The following is a 20,985-nucleotide window of genomic DNA, read 5'->3' as shown; positions in this document are numbered from 1 at the left end:
CTGTTTTTAAGGTTAGCATCTGGAAGTATTTCAGCCAATCTTACATTTTTGGGATCTATGTGTAGTCAAATTAACTCGATTGTGCTGTTTCAGGCAATGCTGTACTTCATGTATAGGGATTCACTTCCAGAGGAGAATGAACTGTCGGGATCACCTTTGCCATCGACCACCACATTGATGGCCCAGCATTTGCTAGCTGCTGCAGACCGATATGGACTGGACCGGCTAAGGATGCTATGTGAATCAAAATTGTGTGATGAGATCAATGTTGATACAGTGGCTACCACTCTTGCCTTAGCAGAGCAACATCACTCATTACAACTGAAAGCAGTGTGCTTGAAGTTTGTTGCTGCAAATCTTGCAGGTTTGTGTTTCAGCATTTTTCCTTTCTCACTTATGCATGTGGCCATTACTGAGTTCTTCTTTGTTATTTGATGGTAGCTGTGATACAGTCTGATGGTTATGAACATTTGCGGGAGAGCTGCCCCTCATTGCAGTGTGAGCTTCTGAAAGCTGTTGCTGGCGTCGAAGAAGATGCAGAAACAGAGATTCCAGTTCTGAACAAGCAAGCCATAGTAGACATGACCGGTCTTGATGGATCAGATGCTAATGGTAGAAGGGTCCGGCAAAGGGTTTAGCATTCAAGGAATCCATGGGTAGCTCAGCTCTTTACTAACAGAGTGGGTGCATACAGGCAAATCGGTATGGTGGAACTAAAACTACTCTAGCATTTTCATCGCTTTCTATTTTGGCTGCACAACTGCGGCTCTGGAGCTTTGTTCATTTAGGCCTTGACAGAAGATTCTTACTTCTAACTGTTGCGACACAAGGGAAAGGTTCTCAACGTACTTACCTGCTGTACTTTGCTATAGTAGCAACCTGCTGTACTTTGCTATAGTAGCCTATGTTGTGTGTGGTTTTTCTGCAAAAGGCTGTGTAGCCTTTTGACAGAGTCTTACTGCCTGAGGCAGCTCATGATTCCATAGTGTTGCATATGTCAGACATGTTCTTGAAATGCTTTACTGGTGGCTTTTGCTAAAGGCAACATCTCTTGAATGAGTAATGTTCTGCATTTTATCAGAGGGAGTACATTTTTTTATTATTATAAAGATTTCTGTGCTCTCTCTACATGGATGCTACTTTTAAGCATAAGATGAATCTGTTGTTGTTTTGTAGATGTTCCTCTTTTTCCTTAGCTTTGAACAACTCAGGCTGGTTTTAAAGCGTGGGTGACTCCCTAGTAAAAATCAGACAAATCATCAAGGGTTCTTCAGGTGTGTGCGGCAGCTTGAGGCCGCCCGATGAGGTGGCCGGGCTTTGGGTTACAATGGCTTCGGATACACTTCGACAGTTGGCCGAAGCTATGTTAGCATGCAAACTCTTGTCAACAACCATTGAGAGCTCAAAATAGTGGTTTTCATTGTACTCCATTAACCATGTAATGCAGCTGTGGCGTGAGATTTATCTTTGCCACATTCGTTTTCTGCTGCCACAGAATCTCCCATGGGTTCAGGGGGCCTTTGGTACAACTTTAGTTGCTTAGGGGAATGTGTCATCAACGCAAAAGAGCTGAAGTGTGCTCTTTTTGAGGCTAGTCCCTCTGTAAAATAGACAGCCAATTTATGGATAGTCTTGGACATGTACATTACAAGGTCGTTTTTTGTACTCGAGTAATGCAGTTATAATCAAGCACAAACGACTTAATAGATAACGATCTATAAAAGCACCACAATAATCAAGCTTAGACCTTATACATATAGTGGAGATAGCGTACTAAGAAGATTGCTCTGCATGTCATTTTCATAATATGGTTAGATGATCTATCCACTCTGAACACATGCTGCCCAACACTGTCTGCAAGGTCAATTTCCAAGATAACCATCAGAGGATACTGTAAGAAGGAGAAGATTATGTAACATGACATCGAAGGTTGATTCTTTTGTAGAAGTTTATCGGAAGCTGGAATGCACTGTTGCCAATGCTAGCAGCCTAAAAAAAATGTTTCGGTATAAGAGAATTTTCAAATGCAAGTGCATGTAACATGTGGAGTTGGAAACACTTTCCCCGGCCTCCGGAAGGAGTACTACCCGTTGATTCGATCGATTGGACAATTGATAGGACAAGTTCTGGAGTCCCCACAGATGGAACATAAGCACCAAGAGTGTCTGGGAAACCTGAGTCTCGTGGTAAAGCTCACTGATGGGAACCATAACAAAACATTTGCCAGAAGTAAGGCAAAACAGTTTTTCCCATGTACGTCCTCTTTTTTCAATTGCAACTCCGCTACAACAGAGTTGCTTAAACTGGAGCTGGAGCCCCCCTTCCCTTCTGCCTGTGCATCCCGACATCCCAGCCCTTCGCACCCTTCCCTCCCCCTCCCTCTTTTTGACAGCTTCTCCCAAACACTTGCTGTCTTCTTCCTGCCGCCTCCTCCCTCTTATTCTTCCGCCTGGCCCATCGCCCTTCTGTGCCTTTTGTTCTTTGCCCCACTCCCCCAGCTTTAGCTCGTCTACCTTCTTTTCTACGTGCAGGTGTTTTGCTTCTGGGTTGTTCATCTGCAAGAGTAGGTGCTTCTCATCTTCACGTTCTAGACTCCATGGCAGCTGCTGGTCGAGGCTGCTGTCCCTTGCCTATTTTCAGAGGCAGAGCTCCACCTTTTAGCCTTGACAGTTTCTTCATTGGTCTGCAAGATTGTAGGGAGCTACCCTATGCGTTTTCTGGGTGTTGCCTCTTCTTGTACCACTTCCTCTGCCTTCTCGTCTATTGGTTGGTCTTGTTGTTATGGGGAAGGTACCTGAGGCTCAGCGGGGACTTCCAGCTCCCTTATTGGTTCCTCAAAGGGTGCATTCAACGGCTCTGATACCTTCTCTTGCATTAGAGTATGCTGGGGTGCTCGAATAGAGGGTGTTGCTTGTGCCTCAGTGAATGAGACAAATTCTATGCTTGTGATTGGGTCTACCCCTCTTTCCATAGTTGGAAGCTTAGATGGGGATGGTAGTAGATCATCTTGCATATATTCCTCACCCTCATCAGATTCTTCTTGTTCACCACAAGTTCGCGAGGAGAAGGCATGATGGGAGTCCTCTTGGTCTTGAGGTCATGTTTTCTTCTTTTTCTCCATGCTAGTCAGGATTTCCTTTGTGCTGGCAACGAGGGTATTAGCCTCCTCCAAGTCTTCTACCACTTCTTCTTGGCTGACTTGGATGGTTTTGTAAATGCTTCTTCAATAGGTAGAGGCATCCCTGTTATGTGACTAAGGACCTTTGTTAGGAGATAGGGTTTATCACTTTATTATGATGCTGGGGCAGGTAGGCATTGAGCTATTTGTGGAGGTTGTATTCCCAGGGAACTTGTGGAGATCAATGTGGTTGTACTGATCTACTGGCTTAATTTGCATGATCATTGCTATTGCCTTACCTATGAGTTCTCGTGTCTTTTCTTTTATGTTTGTATATTCTACCCCATTGTTGTTAAACACCCTTTCCTTTAGCATTGTATCAAAAGGTAAGTCATTGCACTTCACCCTATGTGTCTGTGTCGCCAGTGGTAGTTGCATGGCTTGGTCGATATTATCTTCCCTTATCATCACCCTTCTCTTTGTCCCATCTTGTAGTGTGACTTTACTTGTCTTGGTTCTTTTATCATATGATTTGATAAACTTCATGCACATGTGGGCATTGATTTTATTATGGGAAACTGCTCTGCATATTTATCCAATCATATCGCCTGCTTGGTCTTCACCTCCGGTGTCTTAAGAATCAAGAGGCACTCAAGGGAATGATATTGGAAAGCTACCTTGCCCATGGTGGTTGGCACCTCCCTACTGATGATCCTGCCAGCAGCAACATTCCTAATAGTCCCAAAAATGAGTTAGCCTCTGAGCCCTGGAGGTCTTCTTCTTTCCCTTTTTCTTGGTTTGTATGGTCCTAATGTCTTCTGAGGACTCTAGCTCTGTCGAGTCATAGTCAGAGTCCTTGTGTTCCTTCTTCTAAGGAGTCATTATGTAAAATTAATCATTCAATTTGTCAGCCACACAACCTGGCTGGTAGGATGACTCCCTTTTTTTAAAATAGTTAGTAAGTGTTAAAAGCTGTTGCTAATATATGTGAAGTTATTTGCAAACTTGTATGATGATCTATAAAGATTTTATCGGGGGTGAACCACACTACTTTTTCACGCGTGAATATCTTGAGATATTAACCGTCAAAAAGATGCCAACATCTTGCACAAATATGTTAGAATGGTTCACTTATGTAAACGAAGATGAGATCAAGATGAAAAGTGTCATTCTAGAATTGAAAAACCAGATTGCTTTTTGACAGTGAATATCTTGAGATATTCACGTCTGAAAGATTATCTTGTTTTGACCATTTTCATACATGTTAGTATTACAGATCACTCAGATGATGAGGTTCAGTCAGTAGATCATACAATTATTAAGATTTTTGTGACGAATATAATTAGGGTGGTTATTCACACGTGACTTTGGAAGAAACTCACGCTTAATGAAAATTAGTATTTTGGTGAAAAATTGTGTTAGATGGATGGGCTAAGGTTAGAGAAGATGAAAGACACGAGATTGATCGATCAAGAAAACATATAAAAAATACATTTGTGTACAAGAAGACGTGAGGCTAAAAATTATGAACCAAGAAAACATGTATATTTGTAAAAACTTTGGAGTTTGTGAGTTAAAGTCTGATGAATGGGTTGCATTTAGGATAGGCGACATAATATGTTTTGATATTTAGTGTAGTAGGGGGTTGTATCTAGAGAATGCATCTTTACATTGTTGTTCATATGGCATTATGTATGGTGTGTGGAGAAACATCACGGCTAAAGTGATGATGATAACTTTGTTCACAGGGTTCCTTTGAGTTAGAAGCTGGGGTTGTTGGTGTGGTGGCATTAAAGCCTCACTTTGGGTTTAATAATTACATTAGGTAGTGGTTTTAAGACTTTGGGTTTATTAATTACATTAGGTAGTGGTTTTAAGGCTGTGAATGTGAAGGATGTTGTAAGGTTGAAATATTAAGGTATTTATTACCTTAATATAGTAGCCACTAATTGAAGGTGACCGTGAGCAAGAAACGTGGAGGAGCTGGTCGTTTGCAGGAAGCTCTTGGAAAGCTGACTGATCAGTTGACGAGTAGGGTGGCTCTGAGGTGATAATGAAATGCTGCCTGGTTTTGCCCGTGAGAGAGCTCATTCTGTGAATAGGGAAACACTACTGTTTTCGCCTAAGAAAGCCGAGTGTGCTTTGTATTAAGTATTGAGCGTAGAGGGCTTACTCTCTATGCTACTTTCATTGAGGTTTTCTATTCAAAAGGGAAGAGATTTTAAGATTGTTTTAGAGAACAAAACCGGACTGAATATGGTGGTAAGTGCACTCTGAGTGATCAGAAAATGATGGCTAGCACCTTGTGATGGGGATGATAATTTTGAAGATTCAAAGACAACTTGAACCCATGCTCCACTACAAATCATCAAAGGGTTCCTGGTTCTTGCTGGTTCTATGCTTTTTTGGGTGTTGCGTCCATATGAAAAATTAAATTATACCTTCTCATTTCTACAAAAGTCAACCTAAGCAAGGATTTTGCGTGTTTTAATTTACTCATTTTATAGCTTGTGGATTGTGTTTTGTGGAGAGTTTGTTTTTTGAAGCCTAGAGATACTTGGATATGGAAATGTGTTGGGGTATTGTGTGTGTACACTCTGTTAATGTAACTAGTCAGGGGCATAATATTGTGCTTGTATTGGGTTAAAAGGGAAAAGATAATATCAAGGGGAGAAGGGTTTAACGTAAGCTGAAGCCACACCTTAAAGCACACTCATAACTTATAATTATCAAGATTTTATTTTCTGCGTTAGGTGTGTAAAGGTGGTCAAAAAGATTATTATCATGATTCTTTCATTTGTTCTGAAACCTTGACTAGAAGGCATAACCACTGAAGGCTTCCCACTTAATATTGTGGGTTCTTTTCTCATTGAGTATGAGTGGTTTGTTTTACTCTAAGTACATAGTAGAGTTGACTAATGTTTGTATTGCTAGAGATCTTCTTGACTGGGTTATAGATGCAGTAATTGTAGGGGAAGAAGAAGTGGATAGAAATTAACTCTGGGTGAATATCTTGTATCTCTTTGTAAAACAAAACAATGTATCCTCTTTGTGGTTACACCTAGGAATGGTTCATTGTATAAAGCCAAATTTCCTTGTTATAGATCAAGAGGGCTTGTTTTCTCTCGGATAAGTATGGTGTTACATTGGATGTCAAACTTTTCATGAGGTTTCTTATGTGAGGTTAAAAGAGGTGCCTTTCCTATTCCATGTAAGTGAGTCAGTGGAGTTGCTTGTTGTTAGTTGGGTGTGTATCTACCCAATATCTAGCATTTACCATATCCACTTCGTTGGGATACTTGAATATTGTGAAATTTTTTTAGAGGGTTATGTTGATTCAACTTTTGTGGGTCATGGTTGTTTGGGATTTAGCAAAAAGTCTTAGGGTATTCCTCTCATATATTTTAAGGGTTGAGGGTTGATAGAGAGGAGTTATAGAGGCATAACCCAATTACTGCTCGTTACTGCTCATCACCTCAGATCCTTTAGGTGTCCCCACTTAGGAACCTCTTCAAGCACCCTTAGTTTGTCCATTGTGCTGATATGGCCCACTTTTTTATGGATTTCCGCATAAAGATGTCAAAAAATTTATGGAACAATTGAAAATCACTTGCTTGATAAATAGGCAAGAGCCTATCTTTATGCTAAGGATTCTTTGTTACTGCTTATAGGATGAAGCTCGACAATGATTGAAGGGTTATGAAGGTTCTTTAGAAGCCAGAGACCCTCCACAAGAACTCACTTATGAAGCAACAAAACAAGAGTTTTTGTAGCATTATCAAAGACTAAAGATCCTAATCGAGTGTGGCATGAAATTCTGGGGCTTACCCAGCAAGATAATGTGGATATTTATGTTCAACATTTCATGAAGATGTGGGATAGGTGGTGTGTTGCTTTTAGGGAATGAAACCCCTTCTTACACTAATGTAAAACCCCTTCTTAAACTAATGTGAAATTCTTAAAATGCAATGATAAAAAATGGAAAGTGTTATACATTTTATTAAGTCAAGTGCTATAAGGTACTTCCATGGACACACAAAATAAGATTTTGTAAGTTTGGAAGTTCTTTTTTCAATGAAGACTAGCTAGATCTAGAGAGCCTAAGTTTCTTATACAGACTCACCCATATCTAGAGTGTAACCAGTTAACCCACATGTCAACCATTCATAGAACATGAGAAACATCAGGTATCATATACCCAAAACCAATCATTGCAACTCTCTTATCCATTGATATCCCAAAATCGTACATGTTTTTGGACAACCTGTCAAAATATTTAAAGCTTCGCAGATTTAGAACAATTGGACATTCATTCTACCCAATGTCAAAGACACATCATGCTGCAGCTCTGTAAGTGTGGAACTTCTAATCTATGATGTCACAAAATTGAAGAAGTTTTGTCTTGCTAGAAGATAGTTTTGCACTTAGCTAGTTGATGAAAGGCATGTTGTTATATATATTTTCTTCAACCTCAGGTGATAGCCTGAATAGATTTTCCTCTCCTAGTATGGGCTCCATATGGAAGTTGATGGCCCGCACTAGGTGTGCGTACATGAGAACATGAGGCTCGTTGACAAGCACCTCCCACACCATCGTGGACTCTCATAGTAGTATCTTGTGACTACTAGCAATTTGGCAACAAGAATATTGCCCCAATTATCTGGCATTGCCATGGGTATTCTTTCTTTTTCCCGAGACTTAATAATGTAAAAGTCTTCACCTTGCTTTCCATTGCTTGACACATTAACAGCAAAGTTGTCTCCCACAGCCAATGCGTTACGTAGGGCATCTAGGTCACCAGCATACATGGGTGTATCAACACCCTCTTCATCACTGGAGTTGTCATCTGATCCTTCACCATCACCCATGGGGGCAATAGTACGATACTCCCAACTGTTTATGTATGCCTTATTCCTGCATCTTCTCCATTTTCCCTGCATACATGGATCACAAAAGCAAGAGAGCCTCCTACATCTCAAGGCATATTTATTTGTAGCTGAATATCCACCATTAATGGAATGCATAGAGTGTGAGCCTCCCACACGCTTGCATTCCCACTTATTATCTCTTTGTACTTCATCCTGTTTGATTTCCCAAAAGACTATGTTCACCTCACTGCTGTTACCATATTATAGTAGTGATGTGTGTGAACACACTTAGGACCGCCGGGGCACTTTTTCCCTCACTAGGAGGTTTTTTCCCCCGTGCATTGTATATACGCCCATTATCTTCTAGGGCTTGTTATCTTTCATTTTTGGCACTCATAATACACTACTGTGTTGTGCTCAAGCTTCCTCATCTTCTTGAAGTTGTGTGTGCATTCCTGCAACCCTAATTCCAACAATTGGTATCAGAGCAGGCTTCCTCCTCCCGGGCAGCATCACCGGCACCTGCCGCTTCATCTCCTCCGATTGCGACGAGGTTTCACGAGCGTCTGCAGGTTAGTATATGCCGTGGGACAGCCCGTAGGGCTAGTTCGTTTCAGAATTTTGATCTGAAGTCATTTCGCCCTCCGTTCTTGCATTCCAAGTACTGCGCAGGCAAAATCGTCCTACTGTGCAGATTTTCTGTCAAGATTAAAATCTGCAGGACAGGTGCCCATTCGTCTGTTTTGGGCTGTGCTACATAGCACAGGTCGATTTTATACAGGTTTACCTCTTACAGACAGCATTTACATCTAGTAGTACAGTCATTGGCCATGGCTGACAACAATGATGTATTCCGCATGTTGGCTGCTGAGGATAAGTTGGATGGCACCAACTATCCATTGTGGGCATATATGATGCGACATGTATTGGTAGCAAAGGGGTTATGGAACATTGTGCAGGGTATTGATGCACGTCCTATTGTGGCTGGGAATGCTGCAAACACATCAGAAACAGGTACTGTTGATGATGGTGCAGGCACAAGTGCTGTAGCAGCTGTTCGAGAACCACCACTTTCAGCAGAGCAGATTCGTTGGGATGGTAGAGATGCGCAGGCTCATGCCTTGATTGCGCTGTCTGTCAAACGTACCATTATCCCACATATTCGCTCCTGCAGGACTTCTAAGGATGCTTGGGATGTACTTGCCACATTGTATCAGGCAAGAAATGAGGCTCGTGTTGCTTACCTCCGAAAACAGTTGGAGAGTGAGCATATGAACGAAGGTGATTCTATGGATAGCTTTTTGACAAAGATCAAGGATTTCAAAGAGCAGCTCATTTCTGCAGATGAAATCCTGTCAGACAGTTCACTTGTGCAGACTGTTTTGAATGGTCTACCAGATTCTTATCAGGGTTTTGCTTCCACTCTTCGCTTGATGATGAAAGGCAATCCCAATGCCTTATCATTTGAGGAGTTAGTTTCTGTTTTGCTGCAAGAAGACCAGTCAAGGCAAAACAGGAATATTATGCGTGTCGCAGATCAAGCTTTCGTTGCTAGTCAGAGAAGCGGGAAAGGTAAAGCTGGCTTTTCTTCTAGTAAGCAGAAATCTGCAAATGCTGCGCAACCAAAGAAGGAAGACAAAGATGAGAAGAAGGGTGACAAACAGAAGACATTTTGCAAGTACTGTAAGGGAAATGATCATGTCATCAAAGCGTGTCCTAAGCTGGCTGCGAAAGAGGCTAAGAAGAAAGAGGCTGGTATGGCTATTGCAGATGCCTCTCCTTCTAACAATGAATCTACTAATGTTGTTCAAGATACAGAATGGGCATTCAATGCGCAGTGCAGTTATGACCCATCTTTGCATGACACATGTATGTCTGCAGTAGATTCAGATGTATGGTACTTTGACAGTGGTGCCACTAAGCATATCACCTCGCAGCGCAGTTTATTCACTTTCCTTGAGTCTGCTCCCACAGGGAATACTGTCACTTGTGCCAATAACTCCTCTTATCCCGTTAAAGGAGTTGGACAGATTGTGCTGAATGTTGCAAATTGCAACACCTTTACACTTTTTGATGCATTGTATGTGCCAGGGATCAAAAAGAATCTGCTGTCAGTCTCCGCATTTGCCAAAACAGGTTTGGTTGTAAAATTTGTGGATGACAGATGTACTGTTCATGATCTCTCTTGTGGTGACATCATTGTAGCATCTGGTTCACTATGTCGAGGGCTGTATAAGCTCAATATGGATGGCAAATGTGTAGAGGATTCAGCATGTGCTATTATGGATACGCAGGCTATTTCAAATGCAAAACTGTGGCATGCACGTTTTGGTCATCTGAATTTTGCAAGTTTGCTGCGCCTGCAGAAATCTGAAATGGTGTCTTCTTTGCCTAAGCTTGAGGCACCTGTCAAGCATGTTTGTGAGGGCTGCATATTGGGGGTAAAATGCAGCGTGCTTCCTTTCCCAAAGATGGATCAGTGAGAGCTGAACGCAGATTGCAGCTTGTTCACAGTGATGTTTGTGGTCCCATGCAAACTCCATCATTTGGAAACTACCTTTACTTCGTGACTTTCATTGATGATTTTACCAGGCATGCATGGGTATATCCTTTGAAGGCAAAGTCCGAAGTGTTTTTGTGCTTCAAACAGTTTTTGGTTATGGCTGAAAATGTGTCAGAAAGTAAGATGGGCACCCTCCGTTCAGATGGAGGGGGGGAGTATATGTCTTCAGAATTTAATGCATTTCTGGCTGAGCGTGGGATAAAACACCAATGTACAGTGCCGTATACACCACAGCAAAATGGTGTGGCTGAGAGAAAAAACAGGTCTCTCATGGAAATGGCAAGATGTATGGTTGAGTCAAAGTCTACCACATGGTTTTTGGCTTGAGGCTGTCATGTGTGCCACTTATGTACTAAACAGGTGTCCCACCAAAGCATTACAGGTTGTCACTCCATATGAGGCTTGGCATAGCCGCAAGCCATCTGTTGGCCATTTACGTGTTTTTGGTTGCCTGGCATATGCATTAGTGCCTGTGCAACATCGCAGAAAATTGGATGACAAAGCTGTCAAATGTATTTTTGTTGGATATAGTGCTGAGAGCAAAGGCTATCGTTTGTATCATCCACAGACAAAGCGCATTTTGGTTAGCCGTGATGTTGTATTTGTGGAAGATGCAGTTCAGCCCTTGGTTTCATGTACTAAGGAGACAGATATCAGCTCACGTGATGTCTATGATACATTGTTGCCTCTTTTCAGTGGTGCACAGTCAAGTGCAATACCTCATGAGGCAGTTTTTCAGCCTATGCAGGTTTTAAATGATGGCACAGATCAGCCTATATCTGATGCAGATGTGCATGATGCACTTGAGGATGAGAGACAAGAGATTGAGGGCTCTAGAAACATGCCTAGATGGCTGGTGCAGACTTTGCGTGACAGCAAGTTGGATGCCCCTTTGTCTAGTCGCACTCGTTCTGGCTCTCATGGTGCCTCTTATGTGTCAGATTGTTATGCATTGGCTGTTTCTAGTATGTGCGATGAAAGTGAGCCTGTTTCATTTGATGAGGCACAAAGTTCAAAAAATTGGATGGCTGCTATGCAAGCAGAATACGATGCTATTATGAAGAATAGTACATGGTCTTTATGTGACTTGCCCCCTGGCAAGAAGGCCATTGGCACTAAGTGGGTATACAAATTGAAGCGTAAGCCTGATGGCACAGTGGATCGCCATAAGGCTAGGCTTGTTGCAAAAGGTTATGCTCAAGAGAAGGGCATTGATTTTGATGAGACTTTTGCTCCCACATGTCGTATGACCACTGTTCGTAGCATCTGTGCATTAGCAGCTCATAATGGTTGGAATGTACATCAGCTGGACATAAAGACTGCGTTCTTAAATGGAGATTTGCATGAGGAGGTGTATGTATCGCAGCCTCGTGGTTTTGTTCAAAGAGGGCAGGAAAACAAAGTGTGCAGGTTAAAAAAGGCTTTATATGGTTTAAAGCAAGCTCCACGAGCTTGGTATGAAAAAATACATGCATATTTGACTGCACATGGGTTTCAGAATAGTCCAACAGAAAGCACTTTGTATGTTAAACGTGTGGATGGTGTACATCTAATCATTGCTCTCTATGTCGATGACATGCTGCTCACAGGACCAAATGAGAGTCATATTGCTGATTTTAAGGCTGATTTGAATGCCTCTTTTGAGATGTCAGATTTGGGGCATTTGCATCATTATTTGGGGATACAATTTAAGCAGTGTGATGGAGGTATTGCTTTGTGTCAGACAAAGTATATTGAAACATTGTTGCGGAGATTTGGCCTTGAAGACTGCAAGCCTATTGCTACTCCAATGGAGACAGGTTTGAAGTTGAATCTTCATGATGCTGGAGATCACTTTGATGTCACACTCTATCAGACAGCTGTTGGTTGCCTCATTTATGTATGCATTACGAGGCCAGACATTCAGTTTGCAGTCTCACAGGTGAGCAGATTTATGCATAGCCCAGGCATTAAGCATTGGCAGGCAGTTAAGCGTATCTTTCGCTATTTGAGTGGTACTCGGCATCTTGGGTTGTTTTATCCCAAGGGGGGATCATTGCCGCCAGATTTACATGTTTTTTCAGATTCTGACTGGGCTGGTTGTTATGACACACGCGTGTCCACGAGTGGTTTTTGCTTCATGCTTGGAAGCTCATGCATATCATGGTTGAGCAAGAAGCAGCCTACTGTGGCCACTTCTAGTTGTGAAGCTGAGTACAGGGCAGCTTTCACAGCTACGGTTGAGTGTGTGTGGCTCAGACGCCTTATGGCTGATTTGGGTGTTGGGCAGCCATCTGCCACCACCATCTTCACTGACAGTCAGAGCGCATTGGCAGTTGCGCGGAACCCAGTGTTCCATGCTCGTACGAAGCACATTGAGGTGCACTACCATTATGTCAGGGAGAGACTCTCTGCAGGAGAGATCAGTTTGGCTTATGTGCCAACACAGGATAACCTTGCAGACCTTTTCACAAAGGCTCTGCCTCGTGAGAAGTTCGAAGCTTTTCGCAAAGCTTTGGGCTTACTCCCTTTTGTGGATTCGTCCACATAGCTAGACACTTCCCTATACATGAGTGCTAGCTCTTGTTCACCGCATCACTCCAGGGGGGATTTGTTACCATATTATAGTAGTGATGTGTGTGAACACACTTAGGACCGCCGGGGCACTTTTTCCCTCACTAGGAGGTTTTTTCCCCCGTGCATTGTATATACGCCCATTATCTTCTAGGGCTTGTTATCTTTCATTTTTGGCACTCATAATACACTACTGTGTTGTGCTCAAGCTTCCTCATCTTCTTGAAGTTGTGTGTGCATTCGTGCAACCCTAATTCCAACAACTGCCACAAAACCTGGGCACTTGGCTTTGAACTGGGCTGCACATCCGTCGGGGACCACACCCAATGACGTTTTAGTGCAAGACCCTGATGTTTAAGCCACTGGTCATGTAAGAGAAAACAATGTTGCACAAAGAGGGTGTCATGTGTCTTGTTATCTGAAATATAGAAATGGAGAGTTTTCCTAACATCATCTGAATCAGTGCGCACATATGTTATGTGCACTAAGATCGTAACCTGATTACAGTACCAGTGTATGGATTGTATTTCATTCTGCTCTTTAAAGGAATAATTCTTAGCAAAGTCAATTACTGAGACCACAACATCTTTTGGAAAGTTCTCAATACAATCTCTTTATTGTTGAGCCTTCCACCTGCAAATGAAGTTGTGCTGAATGAAACTCTTGATCTATTGTGTGTACACAAGGATAAAAAATCAATGCATTTCATTTGTTGCACCATAAGATCTTTTCTCTTTTTCTTTCCACCATCTTCATCAAGTTTTCCTGTCTCTATCTTGAAAGACCTTCATAGGGAGGAGCAAGTTATTATCTGTTGTCTCGTAAGGACATATAGCATCATTCTTCTTATGCCTCATTCACCACACAACCCCATCATGCATTTATAACTGTGGAACAATGAGTCTACTGGCTTTGGGCATAGCAAGGATTCCCAAAGAGTTGTGACACTGTTGTAACCAGACTGTGCAACTTCACACATAAAATTGCTCGTGCCCTGAACACAAACAGAGCAGGCACATGTGCATGTTGTCCCATGAAGCCTGAACTGTTCTACTGTATGTAATTGAATGATTCCTTCAAAAACATCATTTGTATGTGTGAGATACAGCAACAAGTGTATCTATCCTTCAGCTTGTGCACAAAGAAGGGCTTGAGGCCTTCAAAGCATCTTTAAGAAATCTTGAGCTGTGGGGATAGCGGGCCTTGAATCTTTTAAAGAAATCCACCTACCATAAAACAAGGTCGTTGATAATGCACAGGTTGTTTTTAAGTCTAAAAGTACTTTTGTACCACTTCATGGTACATCTGCATCCTTAATAGTACTTTCGAACCACTTAATAATACTTTTGAACCACTTCAAAGTACTTAAGGACCACTTAATAGTACTTCTGGACCACTTAGTAGTACTTAAGGACCACTTAATAGTACATCTGAACCAATTCGAAGTACTTAAGGACCACTTAATAGTACTTTCAGACCACTTAGTAGTACTTAAGGACCACTTAATAGTACTTCTAGACCACTTAATAATACTTCTGGACCACTTAGTAATACTTAAGGACCACTTAATAGTACTTAAGGACCACTTAATAGTGCTTATGGACCACTTAGAAGTACTTAAGGAAAATTTAATAGTACTTCTGAACCACTTAGAAGTACTTAAGGAAAATTTAATAGTACTTTTGAACCACTTAGAAGTACTTAAAGACCATTTAATAGTACTTTTGGACCACTTAGTAATACTTAAGAACCACTTAATAGTACTTCTAGACCACTTAGAAGTACTTAAGGAGGACCACTTAATAGTACTTCTTCCGGACTACTTATTACTAGTACTTAAGAACCACTTAATAGTACTTCTGAACCACGTAGAAGTACTTAAGGACCACTTATTAGTACTTCTGAACCACCTTAGAAGTACTTAAGGTCCAGAAGTACTTAAGGACCACTTATTAGTACTTCTGGACCATTTAGTAGGACTTAAGGACCACTTAATTATACTTCTGGACCACTTAGTAGTACTTAGGAACCACGTAATAGTGCTTTAGGACCACTTAATAGTACTTCTGGACCACTTAGAAGTACTTAAGGACCACTTAATAGTACTTTCAGACCACTTAGTAGGTACTTAGGACCAGCCCTTAAAAGTACTTCATGGCCTTTGCACTTTAGAAGTAGATATATATACTTTAGGACTACTTTATATAACTTGAGGGTCACCTTGATAATCGTACAAGTTCTCTTGAGCTATTAAAAGTACTTTAGGATGACCTAAAAGTACTTTAGAGCTATTAAAAGTACTTCAAAAGTACTCTAGGATCATGTATAAGTTTTATAGGAACACTTGGAAGAGACTTGGAAGTACTTCAAGATCACTTTCAAGTACTTATAAGTTCTTTTTAATATTATATAAACACTTGAGGACCACCTAGCACCTAAAAGTACTTTAGAGATATTAAAAGTACTTCAAGATCACTTTCAAGTACTTATAAGTTCTTTTTGATATTATATAAACACTTTAGGACCGCCTAGCACCTGAAAGTACTTTAGAGATATTAAAAGTACTTCATGGACTTTGCAAACTACTTAAGGATCATGTATTAGTACTTATACATGCTCCTCAAGTAATTTACACTGGTCCTAAAGTCTTTTTGAAGAACTTTAGAAGGTCTTACATAACTTTCAATGGAACAAAAGTACTTGTAAGTATTTTCCAGTGATATTGAAGTTTTTCCAAGTGGTACTAAAGTACTTGGAAGTACTTCAGTATCACTTTAAATTTTTTACAAGTTCTTTTGTGCCATTGAAAGTTTTCTAAAAGTACTTCAGAGCTATTAAAAGGACTTTTTAGGGCTAGTGTAAAGTACTTTAAGACCATGTATAAGTTTTTTAGAACAACTTGGAAGTACTTTAGTAGTATCACTTTAAAATACTTACAAGTTCTTTTCTACTATTGAAAGTTCTGTAGAACCACCTAAAAGTGCTTCTGTTAAAGTTGTTTTAGGACTAGTGTAAAGTACTTTAAATCTACTTTATACAAGTTCAAGAGTGTCTTAAGGTGCTCTAGGACTACTTTTAATTTTGCTTTGATAAAGGTAGAGTACGAACATGAGGCTCATCAAGTAAATGTATCGGATGCCTTACAACAATATGTCTCCCCATCCTCTTGCTACTACAAACATCTTTTTTGTTGGGGGAGACTCGTGTCTCTAACATCCAAAATTCAAAACAAGATCTTTAACCTCTCATGTGATGACGTTCCTTTGAGGTTGCTGCCTTTGGCATGTTTGGAGGGGAAGGACTCCATCCTCTTCTAATTGTAGGCGAGCATTGGCTGCACAGACGTTTCTATGGTGGATACCTAGAACCTTTGCGAAGCTGATAGATTTGCTATTGCCACCATGTCCATTGAAACCATTACCATTAACTACCATCATTAGAGATGACCTCTTCAAGAAAAGCTCATCTTTTGATCGGGGCACTTTGACTTGTGTCAAAGTGTTGCAAATGTTGGCCAGCATAGCTCCTTCGCAATCCATTCCTTCAGGTTGAACATCCCTGAAATTGGGATGAAGGAGTTCTTCAAATATTTACGTACTAGTAGCTTTGTTAAGGCCCTTTATCTGCTCGTACCAGGAGTTAGCGACAACTCTACAAATATTCTTTCTTTCCTTCTCATCGACAGACCTATTCTCTTTAGGCCTTCGATTCTCCTTGGCTTTTTATCGATGTTCCCTTTGCTTTACAGCCCAATACTGCCTGATTTTCTTAGTGCCTTCTTGACCAAGAATAACCCTGCCTCCCTTTGCTTGCGCTTCTGCATTGTCCAAAAACTGATCTTGTCCCATTGCATGCCCATCAATATTCATCCTAAAATGAGGTGAAAGTACTACTAGACCATTTTGACCCTGACCAACCATACTCTGTAAGTTTCTTTGACCTGAAAACATTAGGAGAGCACAAGGAGATAAGTGGAGGGAGACACACTTTGTAAGTGTGTAGTAGGGAGATAGAAAGAGCTCATGAATGTAGCACAACTCTTGTCAGCCACAAGGATGGAGATGAAGAAGCTGAGCACAAGAGAAGCAAGAGGTCACCTGTCGTCTCCATAGATCTACAAGACAACCGTATGAGAACACAGAGAGAGAGAGAGAGAGAGAGAGAGAGAGAGAGAGAGAGAGAGAGAGAGAGAGAGAGAGAGAGAGAGAGAGAGAGCTATGTTCCTGCAACGCAATGTTTAGTATGAGCACAGAGAGAGAGAGAGAGAGAGAGAGAGAGAGAGAGAGAGAGAGAGAGAGAGAGAGAGAGAGAGAGAGAGAGAGAGAGAAGTCATGGAGGGTGATCGGGCGTGACAAAATGCTGCGTGAACTTTTCATGATAACTATTCGGTAACACTACGTGAACTTTTCATGATAACTATTCGGTAACACTACGTGAACTTTTCATGATAACTATTGGCCAAAACATTATTTTCATGATAACTATTCCTTTTATTGCCTTTAACCACTCGTTGTTAGCACTTGACAAAGGAATGTTAATGACACTACTATTTGATCCACCTATCCATGCTTTCACCATCACCATGCAAGAACACATTTTTTACATCCATTTGATATAAAAACTAGCCTTTAGCTGAAGCCAGTGCAATCACAGCTCTCACAGTTGCCATCTTTGCAACAACCGGAGCAAACGTCTCCTCATTAATCAATCCTATGTGTCTACGCATATCCTTTGGCTACCAATCTACCTGTACCTGTTGATTCTACCATCACTATTATGTTTCACCTTATACACCCACTTACATTCAATAGCTTTCTTTCCTTCAGGCAATGGCACCACATCCCAAGTCTCATTTCCATACAATGCAGCCATTTCTTCATCCATGGATTTCTCCCAATCTAAATTCCCAATAGCTTCTTGAAAACATGTGGTTTCAACATCTTGCACAACTTTAGCCATATATGCATAATGATGAGCAACATAACCATGATATGCCAACATATCAACAGGTTTTCTGAATCTCCTTGACCAGCGTTGTCCATGATCACTACCTGACATTTTTGCAGCTTCTCTTTTCTTTCTTACACCAGGTGTTCTAATAGCTAGAATCCCAAGCTCATCATCAAGGCTTTGCTCCGAGAGCCACTAGACTCTCCATCAACATAAGAATGCTATGCAGAAATGTCGGGCATACCAAGAGGCTCACCAACCTTCTCTTTGCCTTTCCATGATGTACCAACTGCATTTCCAGGACTAAAAATAAGGTGCAGCCTGCCACTCCATGGTCTATCAAACAGCACTGCTGCATGAAGACTCTCCTGGTCCACTCAATGACTATGATTGTTGCTGCCTTGCATTTTGTGCAACCACATTTCCACTTACATCAATCCCAAGATTATCTTTTTCTGTAACATACCAGCTACTCATCTCATCAAATACAACATCCTTGCTTACCCTCAATTCACATGTAGCAAGATTATACATCTATATCCCTTTTGCTCAAGGGAATACCCAATAAACATAGATTTTGCTGCCTTTGGATTCAGCTTCGTATGTAACTCATCTGGCACATGCACATAGGAAATACATCCAAAAACTTTCAAGTGAGATGAATCAGGTTTCTTTCCCACTAAATTTCTCCTTTGGCGTCACATCATGCATGGCTACAGTAGGAGTCATGTTCATGATATAAACTATTGTAGAAACAATTTTAGCCCAATAACTATGTGGCATATTCTTCTCTTCCATTAATGCTCGTGCTATCTCTGTAATGTGCCTATCTTTTCCCTTAGCAACTCCATTTTTTTGCGGAGTGTATCTACATGTAAACTATCTCTGAATGCCATTATTTTGCAAGAAATTAGAGAAATCACTGGAGAAGTAATCTCCCCCCCTTCATCTGACCTTAGGCACTTCACATGCTTCCCTGTCTGCTTTTCAACCATCACTCTAAAATTTTGAAAATGAGTGAAAACTTTACTCTTCTCCTTCATGAAGTACACCCACACTTTCCTCATGTGGTCATCAATGAATGTTACGTAGTACCTGCAGCCACCCATAGACATAGTCTTTGCAGGACCCCATACATCTGAATGCACAACATCTAGTACATTCTTGCTCACATTTCTATCATGTGGAAATTGGTAAGGAGTCGCTGACCTGATGTATCTCATCTTTATTCAAGGGTCAATCTTGCAAAAAAACCATGAGCAAGGTATTGAGATATTTGATCACTCCAAGAGGCACCATGTCAATCTTGAACAAGCATGCATTTGGAAAATATTCTAGTGGTAGATTCACCATTCGAAATCTATGACATATGAACAGCTAAAACATGTTGCGATCCAAAAGTATCATCCCAATGTGCAAGGATTTATTATTGACAAGATATAACAATGCTTGGTGGTTTACAAAGAATATAAATTTGTTGGCCCACCCTTCTCTTTATGTGATCATATAATTTATCTCCGCTTCATTGAGTTGCCTACTAGAGCAAAGAAAATAGGGTAGTCCAATTTATGTTCCTCTGGTTGTGCTACACACAACTAACGATAAAGTTTGAAGCATCAATGTACACATGAAATATTATGTCCCAGTTTGGGAGTCTCAAGATGGGTGCACTTGCCAAGGCCCTCTTTAATTCATCATATGCCTCTTGACATTCTTCAATCCATTCATCATATGCCTCTTGACATTCTTCAATCCATTCAAAAACTACTAATAGTCTATGTAATGGCATTGCAATTTTTGCATACAATAAACCTTCAGTAGTACCCAACATGTCCCATGAACCTTTGTACTTCCTTAAAGTTGTTAGAGGTGGAGACAAAATCAATTGGGCTTTGCTCTCATCCGTCGTGGAAATACTCTTTTGACACAAAATGTGTCCCAAAATAAGCCCCATGCTTCACCCAAAATTGGCATTTCAATGGATTTAGGGATATTCGATACACTTTATAAATACCTTTGTTACGTAAGCCATGCGATCAATGCACTTGGAATGAGCAGACAAATTGTCAATTGCCACTTCCAACCACTTCTACTAGTGGGGCAAAAGTAATAGCCTTCCTCTCATTGGCAACTCTCTATAGAACATGATACGTCAATGGTGGATAATGAGATTCTTTACATGTGGTTACATTGACATTTTTTAAAATCCACACACACTTGAAGCTTTCCATTCTTCTTTGTCTATGTATTTCCAAGAAAAGTGTTAACCACATTGGTTAACATTGTTTTTAAGCGTGGTTACACTTCATGTAACTCATTTTGATGTAACTGTGCTATAAGTGCTTCATATGTAAAAGGTATGTGGGATGATCGAGCTTACACCTTGTGTAATGCCGGTCCACAAGAATAAGCCTAGATGTACATAGAGCTAGGGGATTAGTTTTGGGCCCCCAATTGTTAAATGGGCAGCCGACCATTGTAAAAAGAGAGCTCATGTATATAAGTGACTTATAAAGGGACAATCCCATTATCACATTTGAGTTTTCCTTCTCTCTCTCTCTCTCTCTCTCTCTCTCTCTCTCCCTCTCTCTCTCTCTCGCATATGGGTATGGTGGTAGGATTGTGTAGGTTATGCTTCCTTTCTTGATTGCTGGTGTGCGCATGTAGGTGATGGTTTCTTGGCTTGCTTTTCATTCTCTCTCTTCTTTTTTTCTCCCTCATCTTCACTCTTGCACACATAAGGGCATGGAGTAGGGGTTGAGATCTCCATAGCTCCCTTTCTCCTTGCTCATTACCTAACTTGTAGAAGCTGTGAGCTCCTAGCCGCCTCACATAGGGGAGTTAACCCTCATGAGGGTTGGCTGATTGCAAGTTCATGAACCGACACTAGCATAGCCTTCTTTCTCTTCTCATCACCCTCTCTTATGCAAGGA

The 20,985-nt window shown here is 41.0% G+C and overlaps 1 protein-coding gene across 4 annotated transcripts in view; it reads left to right on the top strand.

The window, feature by feature from the left end:
* LOC147617095 (BTB/POZ and MATH domain-containing protein 1-like) overlaps nucleotides 1–1,708 on the top strand; it is a 7,781-nt gene extending 6,073 nt beyond the window's left edge. The window contains exons 3-6 of one of the 4 annotated variants that reach the window (XR_015262382.1): nucleotides 1–11; nucleotides 94–364; nucleotides 442–702; nucleotides 1,177–1,708. The exon at nucleotides 1–11 is cut by the window's left edge and continues 338 nt beyond it. Coding sequence is in view for 3 of the 4 variants with exons in the window: in XM_086776710.1 (XP_086632836.1) it covers nucleotides 1–11; nucleotides 94–364; nucleotides 442–638 (479 nt within the window). In the remaining variant the exon portion in view is untranslated. Of the gene's footprint in view, nucleotides 12–93; nucleotides 365–441; nucleotides 1,129–1,176 lie in introns of those variants that run through there. The other 3 variants (XM_086776711.1, XM_086776710.1, XM_086776712.1) reach the window with 3 other exon arrangements.
* Nucleotides 1,709–20,985: the final 19,277 nt, after the last annotated feature.

This window comes from Cibotium barometz, chromosome 37 (assembly GCF_041138505.1).
Source record: "Cibotium barometz isolate CiBa-2024 chromosome 37, ASM4113850v1, whole genome shotgun sequence".
In the NCBI taxonomy this organism is placed as follows: Eukaryota; Viridiplantae; Streptophyta; class Polypodiopsida; order Cyatheales; family Cibotiaceae; genus Cibotium; species Cibotium barometz.
This window is presented reverse-complemented; position numbering and strand designations above follow the sequence as displayed.